Genomic DNA, 14,791 nt, shown 5'->3' with positions numbered 1-14,791 from the left:
AACATCTCTCAGAGGCCAGTTGGGTGTTTTGTTTTTTTTTTTTACAAATGTTGATATGCATAATTTTTAAGTATCAAACTCCTAAATTAAATGTAAATCTTCTACATCAAGATGATTTTTGTGCATATATGGACTGTATTTCATTTCAGGGATTGATTTTAGGTAAGTTCATTCGGGTTTGTTTTCCATTCTTATCAAGTGGAAATATTTGTAAGAAAATTTATGAAGCCCAAAACTGACCACTATGCAGAATGATGGTTTTTCTTTAACCTTAAAGTTCTATGCACATGTTTATAATAACAGGATGCATGAGAATTTAATTACCTAGCCACAAAATGTTTACTACAGTCAGTAAAATGGAATAGCTGCATTCCAGAATATTTCAGAGCTTTCTCGGTATGAATTTGTGAACAGAATTTAAAGATTTATAGTCCATCTACCAAAAGACTTTTCCTGGGGGAAAAATGCACTTTAAACTAGTGATTCTTATGCACTTTCCCTTCTGGGGTAATTGCGTAACAATGACACGTTCCCGTGAACAGTGTCTCCTTCCTGGGAAGAAGTGGAGTGGGGTGAGAGAAAGGGGCCCACACCAGCACCCTAACGGGAGCCCCAAGCTGACTGGTGTTCTCCAAAGAACCAACCCTGTTGGTTCTTGAGAATCACTGGTTAAAATAGATGTAAACTTCACGGGCAGTTCTCCACTTGCTTTCTCCAATTGCAAATTAAACGGCTTGGCCTTAGATTTTAAGTTTATAAATATTTTAACACAAATGTTTTTAAGATATAGCGCACATGCTTCCGAATTCATTTACTGAACATCTCTGCTTTGTGTACAAATTCTACTTGCCTTAACAGTTGTTATAAACGAGGAGAATGTCTAGTACTGAGTGACTCGTACATACTAAGATGTGATTTGTTCTGTCTGCATTATTACAGCACCGTCCAGTAGAAAGCCAGGGGACCCCCTTGTCATTTCAGATATCAAGAAAGGGAGTGTGGCACACAGGTAAGGAAAATGTATTTTCTTGTTTGTTCCACGGCATCTCTTAATTTAAGCAGAATGACCCTCCCTCCCACAGTGGGCCTCACTAACGGAGCATGGTGTTCTCAGTATTGTCCAGGCAGCCACCTCCATCAACTTTATTTTATATCCCAGGTGGCGATGGTTACGTAGATCTTTCCTCTGCTATCATTTTATCTCTACACCCAGAGCAGACAATAATTGTCTGAAAGGGCTTTGGGGTCTTTTGTGAGCTCTGCATGGGCTCTTATTCACTGATCATCTTCTACCTTTGATTTTCCAGCGAAAACCCTGACAGTAGCCTCAATTATGAGAACTACCCCTCACAGACACTATAGCTTGTGAAACAGTTTTACTGGATGCCAGAGTGTCCTCCCTGGGCAAGCAAGCGCCTTAAGCCTTAAGTAATATCCCGTTGGCCCATATGCTATCAAAATAAGGCTGCCTTGAGCATTTTATTTCACATATCAAAAATACTTTGTTTTTTTGTTTTTTTTTTTTTTGGTTTTTCTCCGGTACCGGGAACTGAACTCACGACCTTGTGCTTGCAAGGCAGGTGCTTTTGCCGCTGAGCTAAATCCCCAGCCCAAAAATATTTTTTAGGTGATTCAACATACGGATACAAGACCGTTAACTTTATTCTTCAATGAAAGATTTTTTAAATTCTGTAATCAAGTCATTTCTTTAAAGGAAATAACAGTATTTTAACACTCAAAAGTGGGAGACACTGCGTGAGTTTCAGGATACAGGGAGAGGTTCAGTTTCTGTGTTAAAGAAACTTACTAATACCATGGGCTGGACAGGGCAGAAGCCTCCCTTTTGCGTGCAGCTGGGAAGCGAGCAGGCCCCGCGCCGGGGAGCCCTCCCTCTCACTTGGCCGTCGGCTACGTTTCTCAGGCGTAGGTAGAAGGTGGAGCCATGAAGGATGCTGAGAGGCCGGGGTGCATTTTTAGGGAGTAGCCCAGAAGAAGGAAAGGGAGAATGAATACTGGAAAACATTTTGCAGTCTCTTATTGGAGACAATGCATAAAGGCCCTTTCTAACAAATATGAACATATATACATCTATGAAGACTATGAAGATGCACATACTATACTTTTACTGTTTTTCTACTTCACTACAGACCTTTAAAATCTTGCAGCAGACTTGTACTGGGGAGCCAATATTAGATGCTCAGAGACCACTTTCCGAACAGGTAGCCTTAGATTCATTTCCTCTGTACATTTTCTCTCTAGTCCACCTGCCATGAGTTACTGCTGCATTGGAAATGGCAAAGATCCTAAGTCTTGGGTCTCTCCTAACTCTGCCCACCTACTCCTCCCTGCTCCGAGCCCCTCCTAGTGCCTGGTGGCCAAGCTCAAAAGGGGTGCAACAGTGTAAAGGAGCATAAAGACGTGGGGCTCGGGGCTGGGAATTTAGCTCAGCGGCAAAAGCGCCTGCCTGGCAAGCGCAAGGTCGTGAGTTCGGTTCCCGGTACCGGAGAAAAACCAAAAAAAAAAAAAGACGTGGGGCTCCCTGCTCGCCCCAGTCCAGTACCTCCTTCCCAAAACCTTACATTTCCTGAGTCACCATTACATGGACATCCTGGTTTAACTGAGGGAAGCATTTAAAAATGTTTATAATACTCTGCAGTTTAATGTCATCCCTAATAAGAGTAGGAAGAAAATGAGTGTTTGTCAACAAAGTGCCATGTAAAAACAGCTGAAGAACCTCTTTTTCTCTCCTACCATAGGACATTATGCTTAATGTCTCTTTAAACGGTTGCCCAAGTGCTTGTCATTTGTCCTGTGTTTCTGTGCGTTTACTGACAGAACCGGAACCCTAGAACTGGGGGATAAATTACTTGCAATAGATAACATCCGGCTGGACAACTGTTCCATGGAAGATGCAGTTCAGATCCTCCAGCAGTGTGAAGATCTGGTAAAGCTCAAAATCCGCAAAGATGAAGATAATTCAGGTAGCAATAGCATCCTTATTTAAGACTGATTTTTCTAACAGCCCATCTGTCAAAAAGATAATAGGTCTTGGTGTTTTACATACAGCATCTGGCTGGTGGCGTTGCAGCAGTGTTTCAGATAGCTAAGCGTCTTTAAATTCTGCATTGAGTTCCGCTTCGGCGGCACATATACTAAATCCTGCATTGAGAGTATAGTAGGAATTTTAAAACAGTAGTGCTTTTAAATGATTTAATTGGAATATTTTCACCATAAATGTTATTATGACTGTATTAAATAATTTTAATGAAAACCACATCATCACTTAATACCACCCTAATGCACTGGAGCTGGTCATTGTCATGTCTTTGCTGGTACTTCTATTACAAAATTATAATCAAAGTCAATGTCACATTTTTACATAACTTTATATTGTAAACATTTTATCCTTTTACAGACCCTTCATATGTTTTTGTTATTTCCTATAATTGGCTTATTACTCCTTATCTATACCTTTAGGTTGTTTCCAATTATTTCATTATTATAGATAGTAGTATCATAGATATTTATGCATAGAGATCTTTATCCGACTATTCTTCTTTGAATTGCTTTCTTCAAAAATATTTCTGAAAATTAGGGTCACCGGGTCAGAGTGGAAAGGAAGTGACACATCTGTCTTGTGCCATACTGATTTACTGCAGGGCTGTGCGCAGGGCCTCCGGTACATACTCTGAGTAGCCCTCAGTAGAAGCCCTTCCATGTGATTATGCTAAGAACCTGGAACTAATAGAAAAATTTAATTGAAAGCATCAGGAAATATAGGGAATTATAGACAATAAAATGTATCAATATTAACATTTAATTTAAAGTTTTACTGATCTTCTGAGTAAAGTTTAGCTCTTTCCTGTGTATATGATTCTTCTAATTATAGTTATAAGTCTTATTTGTTTTTCTAGACTGTACCTGTACATATACTTTACAATTTCTACTTTTGCTTTCTCTTTACATCAAACTGACATAAAAAGATAAAAATATACATCTTAACAGGGTAGCAGGATGTTTGGATATGTGTATACATTGTGGAATATTTAAATAAGTGTAAATATACCTATTTTTCCAAACATTTATCATTTACAGTATTTGTGGTGAAAACTTTCAAAATCTTTTCTTCTAACTTTTTAACATTACTACCTACAGTCACCCTGTCATGCAATCTCACACCAGAGATTCTTGCTGATTTATGACATAAGCCTCTTACTTACCTCACCTAGATTTCAATTCATTCCATAGTGTTAATTTCTCTTCTGTGCAGTTAATAGAATGCTTTTGCCTAGTACATTTAATTTTGTTTTCCAACTCCATGGATATTTCATAAGATATGTAATAACTAAATTACATGGTTACTGGAATAAATAGGATTGGGAATAAACATAATTAATTCAAAACTGCAGTTTACAACTCAAGCAGGAGCAAAAATATATAGGAGAACTAAAAAAGAAATTTACTGTTTTTTTTTTTTTTATTTTTCATTTTTCTTCCGGTACCAGGAACAGAACTCACAACCTTGTGCTTGCCAGGCAGTGCTTTGCCACTGAGCTAAATCCCCAGCCCCAAAAAGAAACTTATTTACTTGGAATCATTCTATGACATTGGTCGATATATTTATGATGATAGATGGAGAGCCACTATTAATCCAGTAAATTGACTAGGTGAAGAATTGATTAGGTAATATACAGATATATTACATAACTTGTGCTAGTCAGCTTTTCATTGGTGTGACAAAACACCTGAGATAATCAAATTAAAAGGAAGAGATTCATTTTGGATCACAGTCCGTGTTCGCTTTTCTCCATCACTTTGAGGTCGTGATGAGACAGAACGTTGTAGTAGGAATTGTGCAGCCGAACAAAACTGCTAACTTCATCTTAGCCAGGAACCAAAGAGAGAAAGGATAGGGCCAGGGTTCAGTAGATCCCCAGTGATCCAACTTCCTCCCACTTGGCCCCACCTCCTGAAGGTCCCACTACCTTGCAAGAGTGTCACAGGCAGAGGGACAAGGCTTTAACACAGGGGCCTCTGGGAACATTTGCAATCTAAACCGTGCCACCAACCAATACTGAATGTTTGTTCTGGGATCTTCCTGTAGTCAGACATCCAGATCTAGAACTCATAGTCATGTCAGGTCATATGCTTATGATTTCTATTTCAAGTAAACAACAAAATTAAAGGGTATATTCACTGTTACAGTTGACAAGGAGCACAGCAAAATATACCTTATAACCAGTGTTAAACGCACAGGTTTCTAGTCATTATTTCCCCAGCAATTCATTTTCTGTGCCAACATTTGCATTCCTTCTGTCAAGACTGCTTCAACTGTACTTGCTTTGGGGGATTTATTTCAAGAGAGGGCTAAAGCCTGCAGCATCATCCGGGTTCTGTCCTAGGGAAGAGGCAAAGCCCTGTGGAGAAACTGTTTTGCATGATTTGCCCTGCTAAGCAGATCTTAGCTACCTTCCTTGCAGAGTGAAAAACCTCAGCCAGAAATGAATATGTATGGTGTGTACAATTGGCAATGTGTCCAATTTCAAAGCCCAGCTTGCAAATGCATTGGTAGGGGCTTCAGAAATAACTGCTAAGCACTTGAAGAGCTAAATCGCATTTTAGTTGCTGATTCCCTTTGGCTTATTTTTCCCCTTTATAGTTTTCAACTAGAGTCCTTCTACCTAAATATTATGATAATTATCGTGCTTATTAAGTACTCTTTAATTTTTTAGAGGTCTTATTTCACACATGCTAGATCCTTTCATTGAAAATACACACATGCCCAAAATAAGGTTATAAATATTGGTGTGAAGGGTATATTTATCCAAACTGGATCTTCTCAAATTGATATACCGAAATATGTACTCACTCAGACATGTTTTTATAACAGATCACTCTGAAAACTATTATTTGATCATCAGTTTGGAAGAAGTAATGTGATCCTAGAGTTCTCTCCCCTCATTAGACTGAAAACATTATTTGGGTAACTGAATATTTTTTTTATTCAAAGCAAAGCAAGGTTGAAACCACACATTATTTGAAATGTACAACCAAGTCATAGATTAGTTCCAAACAGTCTATATAGCCACAGAGAGCACACACTTTAAAGTCATGCCTAGGTTTAAGTTCCAGTTCTACTGCATTTGGGCGTGTTACTAAATCCTTCTGAGGTTTGGCTCCACTTGCAATAATGCACACGTAGAGCTTCGCGCTCACCTCAGACAGCCGCTGTAACTCACTGAAGGGGCTGTTCATGGGCACGGTCATGCTTCATGAGTGGAGACGACTTTTATTAAAATTGCCTCCAAAGTCCTTTCACTGCCTTTGTTCTAATCTTTGATCAAGATAAAACTGAGTGGAAAATAAATGTTGATCATTAGCAATTGATTTTAGAAGTTTGATAATTGTGCTTAATCAGAAACCATGCTGATGATTTAAGCTATCACATTGAAGAGTTGTCATGCTTTGTCCAGATACTTTTGAAGAGTAATATTCAGTACATACTCTGTACTCCTGGAAATATCGCTCAAACTAATCTAGGATTTTCTGTACGCTAGGAGATTTCTATTTCTTTCTTTAATTGCCCATTCTTCTCCATCCTTTGACAGTGGTTTCATCAATCCCAAGGACTTTATAACTGTACCTGACACAACTTGCTTCCCAAGCATCTGAGTTTAACAGACATTGTTTCAAAATCTAAGCATTTCTTTTCATTATAATAGTCTCGTTTCTCGTTCAGCTTACCGCAGGACATGGTAGAACACATTGTCAACATCTTTTGTTTTCAGCCAGGGCATCAGCACTTACTTAGTGTCCCAGAGGCCTGAGGTTCTATGCTAGAAATACCAGTTCTTAAGTAAAACATATCCCCTGCCCTTAAATAGGTCACCATCAAATAGGATGAGGAACATTCTGTGGGTATGCACTGAACTTTAAGAGTGTGTGGGGTTACCCACGTGTGCCTGGGAGCCCCAAGAAAATGAATCTAACAACCTTGTCCTAGAAAAGAAACTGGGAGGTGGGTCACGAGGTTCACAGACCGTGGCACAGCCCCGAAGGCGCCTGTGGCTGAAGCGTAATGTGTAAGAAGGGGTAGGAGCTGAGCTGGAAAAATACACTAGAACCAAATCATTACGGCCTTGTAAACCACGTTAGGAAATGTGACTTTAACCTCAGAAACCAGTGGAGGGGGAACCGCTGAAAGGACCAAACGTGGGAGTTGGCTGGTGTTCGGCCAGTGGCCGCAGCTTTTCCTAAAACGTTGAAAGAGACATTCAGGAGAGTCTGAATTAACCCTGCTTCTAGCCTCCTAGCATGAAAGGACTGACAGTCCTAGGCTGGCTTCACCATTGACCGGCTGGGAAACTGGAGCCAGCTAGTTTCTCGGAGCTTGTTTCCTCATCTGTAAATATCCATTTAACATCCATCCACTCTGGGAGGCTGAGACAAGAGAATCACATGTATGACCACAGCCTGGGAAACGTAGCAGTTGATCGAGACCCTGTCTCAGAATAAAAATAAAAAATCAGCTTGGGATGTAGCTCAGAGTGGAAGACCTGGAGTCAGTCCCCAGTAACACGCACGCACGTGTACACACACACACACACACACAGAGGAAAAAGAATCCGTTCTTTTACTTAACTGTCTTAAGCATCAAAGGAAGTAATACATGTTAGCAATAGTATGTGTACTTAGTAAAGCCAAGTGAGTGTCATTGCAGTCATTATTAGATTGTGTCTAAAATTCAGTTTACCTCTAGTTTGTGATGGCCAGTTGTTTCAGCACACTTGGCCCAGAGGCATTTTATTCCCATAGACTCAGTCATGTTCTGCCCTTGGAAGCTGTTGCATTTGTCATATTTCATTATTACAGGAACACAGCTGAAGGAGAGACAAACGGTTCTTGCACAGGTGCAAGGCTCCTGGAAAGTGGCCGCTACCCAGTCCCCAGGTCCACAGAGAAACAAATTACCCTTGTGAAACAAAATCTGTTGTTCTGCCATGAATGCAGTTGGGTCCAGTGTCACCGAGGAGGGCAGGGTGGAGATCTGGCTGGACCCTTAAGGAGCCTTACCAGAGCTGTAGAGACTTTGTGGGAAATGCAAGAAGAGATGGAGGTTTCCAGATCTAACTCATATAGTTTAAAAGGGCATGCTTTGTGGAGCCACCTTTCTGTCAATCTGTTAATGATTTCTTTCTTCATTTGAATCATCTTCTAATACAGAGCTTTTCTGTAGAGACCATGAATTCATCACTTTACCTTTATGGGCCCCAATCTGTGTAGAAAAAGATTTCCAGGCATCAGATTGTCCCATCCAAAGTGAATTACAGTCTTATGCAAGTATAAATTATTACCAGCTAAACCTGTCCTTCAAAGATTTGGGATTTGGTTGTTTTTTTTGTTTGGTTTTTTTCTCTGTTTGTTCATTTGTTTTGTCTTTGTTTGCCAGTTCATCCATGTAAACCTTAGCTAAGCAACTTGAAGTAGATTTTTCCTTAAAACCTACATTGGAGTAGCAGAGTTGCCTCATTACAGGTTCCCAAGAATGATGCTGGCTGTGGGGAAGGAGCTTATTGGGAAGAAGCCGGCTGCAGCGTAGAAGCACTCTTCTCATGCTTGTTCTCGCCAACTCTCAAATTCGAGTGTGTATGGGAGTCACCCAAAGGGCTTGTTAAAACACAGCTGGCGAGGGCCTCCCCCAGACTTGCCCATTGCTACAGGTCTGGGAGGGCACTGGGTGTTTGCATCTCTAACAAGTTCCCAGAGGCTGCCAGCACTGCGGGTCATAAAACGCTGTGAGAAGTAGTGTCACCAAGGGACCTAACTTTGAGACTTAGAAATTACCACTTTCATGAAGAGGTTTGAATTCCACTCTTAAATATGCCAGTGACTTCTTGGGACCCACTCAGAGAACATGACTTTGACATGACCAGGTGCAATGACCACGTAACGGTAAAGAAACGGTAGCGAATGTTATCCTAAATGGCTTATTTTCTCAGCCCTGCCCAACTTCAAGAAATGCAGCCACAGTCTAAAATTAATCCCATCCTTTTGGGTTTGAGTGAACTTTGATTGACCTGCCCATGTCTGTCTTCCAAAGACACTTTCAGATCCAGGCCTCCCGTCTGGCCACAGAAGCAGCTGCTCTTATGGATCCAAGCCAGACAGTGTTCATTTTGTTAAACAGGCAGCGCTCAAGAAGCCTGAAAATAACATTGCAGATAAGTAAGGCAGCAATTTTGCATCTGTTCCGTGCTCCCATTAATTTTCTTAACTAGAGCTGAGCAGAACAAACAAGTAGGCTGGCCCCCTTTCTCGTCTTTCCCTAATAGTTGTAAACCTTCTGTTGTGATATAAAAGCTGCTTATAATATCATTAACATCTGTTTAGGCTCACCCTGAAACTGACTGCATTTTTCCTCTTCAGGAAGTTCCTTTTCAGGCTGAGCATTCTAGTACTGCTTTCTAAGCTCTTAGACAGAGAACCTTGGAGCAGTTCCACCTCCAAAACGGCCTAAGCATCACGCTCTAAATGCAGTTGGTACCCACCGCCTAGGCAGGGCTTTTCCGATGCCAATTGGGCTACATCCAAGAAGGCAGATGGAATTGGAAGTTTAGCCTGAAGCTGACTCAACACTGTTGGAACAGCGGTGGGACAAAAGTCTAGGTTTCCTGGTCCCTGCAGTAACAACCCAGGTCTTGGTTTCACTCAGTGAGCCGGACGGGCTTTGTATTACCTGCCTTGGAGAAGGCCACTAGACCTTGGCATAGCAGGGGAGCTGACTCGCAGAGCTGTCCTCCGGATCTCTGCCTGGGAGCCAGACTGCACATTAACATTCATCCTTCTGCTCATTTCAAGCACTTACTGATCTCTCTGCTGCCAGACTTGGTTCTTGGCTATGAGGATATGAAGATAAAACTCTGTTTTCAAGATAATCCTATTCTAATGAAGGAGATAAGAAAAGAGATCAGTAAACGTAGAACAAAAGCTGGGACTGGAGGTTCAGACCTCTAATCTCACCCTCTGGGAGGCGAACACAAGTGAACTGCAAATTTGAGCCGAGCTTGGACAGCTGAGCAGTTTAGCAAAACCCTGTCTCAAAATAAAAATGGCCTGAGGATGCAGCTCTGAGCAAAGACCCCGAGTTCAATTCAGTCTCCAGTACTGCAGTAAGAAAAGGAGAGAAAAGTATGCATTGAACGTGCATTCTCAGGGAGGGCAGAACTGGTTCCCAGGAGCGAAGAATCTCAAGAATTACATGTTGATGGTCTGTGGTCCTCTAACACTCAGCCCCACCCAAGTCGATCTTACTTCTCAGTATTTAATTCCTCTCATTCAAGATCAGTTAATTTTTCTCCTCGGCTGGGGTAGGGGACAAGAATGAAAACTGAAAATTGAGAAACAGGACAAGAATGTACAGGAGCTGCAAGGCGTCACAGGAAAGGAAAGGCCGCCGGACCCAGCTGAGAGCGCAGAAAGGTGCCCGGAAGGACATCTGAGCTGATGTCTGTGGTTTTTGAGAGGAACAGTCAATGCTTGAAACTTTCTTTTTTCTTGACCAATTTTACATGCTTGAATTTGGTAATTAGAATGACTGATCTGAAAACAATATGCACTATAAGAACCATTGCTGAACTCCTACCATTCTGTATGGTGACGCTCTGCATCATTTCCAGTGGGTTTTTTTTTAATTATTTTTATTTGTTTTTTACTTATTACTGCCTTTGATTGTTTGATCAATCTTACATTCTTGTGTCTAATGGACTGAGCAACTTCACTGAAGATAACAGGATGTAATATAGCAACCACTATAAATTTTTATCATTTTGTCTTGAGGTCATGTTTCATTTTTGCTGTTTTTGTGTTGTTCTGATTTTGTCTTCATTGTTGTTTTGTCAGTTTTTAAATTTTAGATCAAAGCCAACTCTGAGGCACAACCAAATATTCTACTGTAGAAAAATGTTGCCTTTGACTGTTACTTGCTTGCCCCAAATCCTGATGCTTTAAGGGAGCCTTCAGCAGACCATGGCCAGCCTGTTGGCCACAATGGAAGCAGCAGGATGAAAGACGCTTGCAGATTATCAGAGCAGAGTTAGGTCCCACGTGGAGGAGGATTCTCAGTTGCTGATATAATGTTGAATCTAATATTGACAATTTTTATGACCTAAGATGGTGATGTAGACACTGCAGTGTGGAGTCTGCAGGTATCCATGTGTGGAGCTTGTGAAGAGCAGGGCATCAGAGAGTGGAGATGATGACTGAGCTCCAGAGCTCCCAACCTGGGGCCCGAAGGACAGCAAATGCAGACAGGAGAGGAAGCATCGCGTCCTACACTGCTGAATGGACCTTTCATTTTCCGTCCGCCCTAGTTCGTTACTGCACACAGGGAGAATGGAACTGTTAATTCAAGCTTTTCTCTGCTTCCTTATTTTAGGGTTTCCTATCGTAAATGAACAGCTGCTCAATGCAAAAACATGGCTTTGTTAATGTATCACTATGATACAGAGTCTGACTGTAAAAGCTGACTATTTTGTTAAAATAGCTACTGGACCATTTCATTCTATCCTTAGGTGCAGAAATGAAACAGCTCCTTAACCATTCACAGCTCTGAGCCAGGGAATAAAACAGGAAATGCTCGGAAACTTTAAGCATGCCGTAAGCAAATAGAATCCTTCTAATTCGGAGACTTCATAAGGCAACCCCAGGGCTGGGGATTTAGCTCAGCAGCACAGCGCCTGCCTGGCAAGCGCAACGTCATGAGTTTGATTCCTGGTATCAGAAAAAAAAAAAAAAAAAAAAAACTCATAAGGCAACCCTGACATAGTCACAGCGCCCATCATGCTGTAGGTGGTAGATGACCCCTTTCTAGCCAATGACTGAGGTAGACTGCATTAAAAAATGTCTTGTGCTAATGTGAAATAGCCAGAATCAGTATATGACAGTATATGGCAGCCTGGTGTGTAGTGACTCTCCTTCTCAAGAGCAGAGGAGAGATAAACATTCAACCCTCTGTCTTAATACCCCCAAATCAGCAGTCGGGCTCCCTCTTGAAGATGGCATCAGTGGAATGATATGTGAGGGATTCTGGGTTTCCTGCTACTGTCCTCATGCTAATTTCTCTAAGTCTCACTTAAACATGTGCTACCATTTGAGCCAAGCTGAGCAAAATCAGCTGTCCCATAATGAAAGTTATTGTACGTGTAAAGGCTGAAAATGAAAATTCCAAAGCCCAGTTCAGGACTGAATGGCTCCTCCCACATTACCTATTCGGCCATGTGTTTTTTCCTCAGGTATTTATCACATAAAGCAAAATGCTAGGCAAGCACCATGTGAGGCACGGACTAGCCTAAAAGTCCTGCAGACCCAGCTGGGTGGTTCAGGTAGGGGTTTAAAACACAAGTCATTAGGCGGTGCTCTCCTGCCCTGCATTGACATCTCTATCCTTACATTAGAATGTAAGATCCTATTAAGGAAATGCTACTCCCCCAAAATAATTATTTTCTGAGACATAATCCTGTGATGGTAATGATTTGAATTCCTGAGTGTAGGTGTGAATTTGTGCGTCTTATTATTTTGCTTCTCCCAAAGAAGTTGGTTGTGACTGCTTGGCATTTATTGCAGATGAACAAGAAAGTTCTGGAGCGATTATTTATACAGTGGAGCTGAAGCGTTACGGGGGGCCTCTTGGCATCACGATTTCAGGAACTGAGGAGCCGTTTGATCCAATAATCATTTCAAGCCTCACTAAAGGGGGATTAGCTGAAAGGTAAAATCCGAAGGAACTGCTGGAACTGCCTGTGTCTGAGAGGTGCTTTCTTCTTCACGCCCTTATGTACTTCCCTCTCCTGGCTCCTTATCTGTGGACTTTTACATCTGTTCAGAGGATTGAGTTTTATACCCCGAGAACTCTCAGGGAAAACTCCAGCCTGACTTAGGGGAGCATCTTACAGGCAGTAAAAGATGCCACGGGTTTCACATTGACATTACTCTCCGGAAATGTATAAACTGACCACCACTGACTAGAAGTAGATTTATATTGTGTCCATTCTGAGCAGAGCAGACTAAAGTTCAGGAAAGTTAAATGGCTTGTCTGATGCAATTCTGCGAACATTTGCTGAACCTCTGTTACCTGACAGGCGCTGTGCTTGGCTACCATATCTTTTAGGAGAGGATGACACAGGCTTTGTCTTCAGAGATTATGGGAAAGAGAGTGCAAGGAACCCCCCAAACAATACCTTGTGTGGTTGACACACACACACCGCACCCACTCTTCACCCTCCACTGAACTGTCTTTCTCTCTTGAGAGACTTGTTGGGCACTTCACAATCCTATAACCAAATCTTTTCTCCGGTGACCTGGCTCAACAGTGTAATTGCATCCCTCACTCTGACATTTGAAGACAAGGGTTTGTAAAATACAGACATAGAATTCAGAAAATGGAAAAGTACAAGTGAGCAAAAACTACAGTGACATTTAAATTTTCTTAAAAATGTATTACAGTAAGAAACACATGAATCTTCCTCAAAATCCTCTCCCGCACTTTGACATCCTTGTGCTGTCCTTCTTGCCACCTTCTGAAGCACCTGGACACGTCCTCTCTTGGGAGTGTCTGTAGTTGCACTGCCGTGGTCGCCTTGATGCCCTGCGTCACTTCAAAACAGTTCTCTTTCCTGGTCACTTTGCTCTGGGGAAGAGCCAGGACTGTCACAGTGCTTGATCCAGAGAATAACGAGGGTAAACGCGTGCCGTGGCGAGTTCACGAGCCTGCCTTTCTGTTGGATGGCACGCAGCAGCATTCACTGTATTTTTTATCACACCTTATGAAGACACTCCCATCCCTCGTACCTTAAAATTCACCTTATCCGACATCATCATCTGAAAGGTGAGGGGGCTGGGGCAGCTCAGAGCGTGTGACTCTGCTGGAATTTGGTATTCTGATATTAGCAGAGACACCTAGGATAGCATATTCTTCCAGCGTCCTTTGGTCCTAAGTATCTCTGTTATATGGCAGATTAATATTGATCTGAGTCAGTAAAGTGTTTATGACTTACAACCTAGATCTTCCATAAGCTAGGACTATGCAAGAATGAAGAGATGGGGCGTTCTTAAGAGTAGAGGCGATGGCAGGCCTGTGAAGCGGCCTCTGCTAACGTGTGTGCCTCTCTGTCACCTCTGTTGCCCAGATGCTCAGCTGAGCATAGCCGTCTCTGTCTCAGAGCGAGCAGTAGTCACAGCGGTCATCAGCAGCCGTGTGGGTTGGGTAAATTCCTTCGCGCACCGGATTTAAAGTGCCCCCGTTCAACCAGCAGCGGGCGCAAGGAATTCTGATTCCACAAGATGCTTTCTGTGGGGCAGACGTCTGAGTCTTCACACCACCCTGAGCCACTCTGCTCTGGGGCTGTCCCTTCCCCATCCGGAGCTCCCCACCAAAGACAGTGCAGTAAACGTCGGAACCGTAAATGCCCTTTACTAGATCAGCTTGGAGGGGAAGAGAAGCGGGAGGGGATCTATGATGTATTCGTCAAAATGTAGTTCATTTCCTTTGGCCACATTTTAGGCAGTGTGCCGAGCCCTTTACATCTGTGTTCCTTTCTGCTTCCTGGGACTTCCCTGTGAGATGATTATCCCCGCGATAGTGAGGAGAAACTGACGCCCAGAGGTTAAAGTAAGGTACCCAGGCCACACACTGGTTGGTGGCAGAGATGGGTGTGAGCGTAGTGCTGATCGGGCCTTGTGCGCGTCACTTTTTAGTCCCTGCAATGGTCAACAGGGAAGGCCTTGTGCGGGGGCC

General features: G+C 42.3%; 1 protein-coding gene across 3 annotated transcripts in view; it reads left to right on the top strand.

The window, feature by feature from the left end:
- Positions 1-14,791, top strand: part of Grip1 (glutamate receptor interacting protein 1) — a 208,512-nt gene that overhangs the window by 156,423 nt on the left and 37,298 nt on the right. For all 3 annotated transcript variants that reach the window (XM_005397458.1, XM_005397455.1, XM_005397454.1), the window contains 3 exons: positions 940-1,009; positions 2,836-2,981; positions 12,622-12,766. In XM_005397458.1, coding sequence (XP_005397515.1) covers positions 940-1,009; positions 2,836-2,981; positions 12,622-12,766 — 361 coding nt within the window. The remainder of the gene's footprint in view (positions 1-939; positions 1,010-2,835; positions 2,982-12,621; positions 12,767-14,791) is intronic.

This window comes from Chinchilla lanigera, unplaced genomic scaffold, assembly GCF_000276665.1.
Source record: "Chinchilla lanigera isolate Chin_1 unplaced genomic scaffold, ChiLan1.0 scaffold00057, whole genome shotgun sequence".
Taxonomy (NCBI): Eukaryota; Metazoa; Chordata; class Mammalia; order Rodentia; family Chinchillidae; genus Chinchilla; species Chinchilla lanigera.
This window is presented reverse-complemented; position numbering and strand designations above follow the sequence as displayed.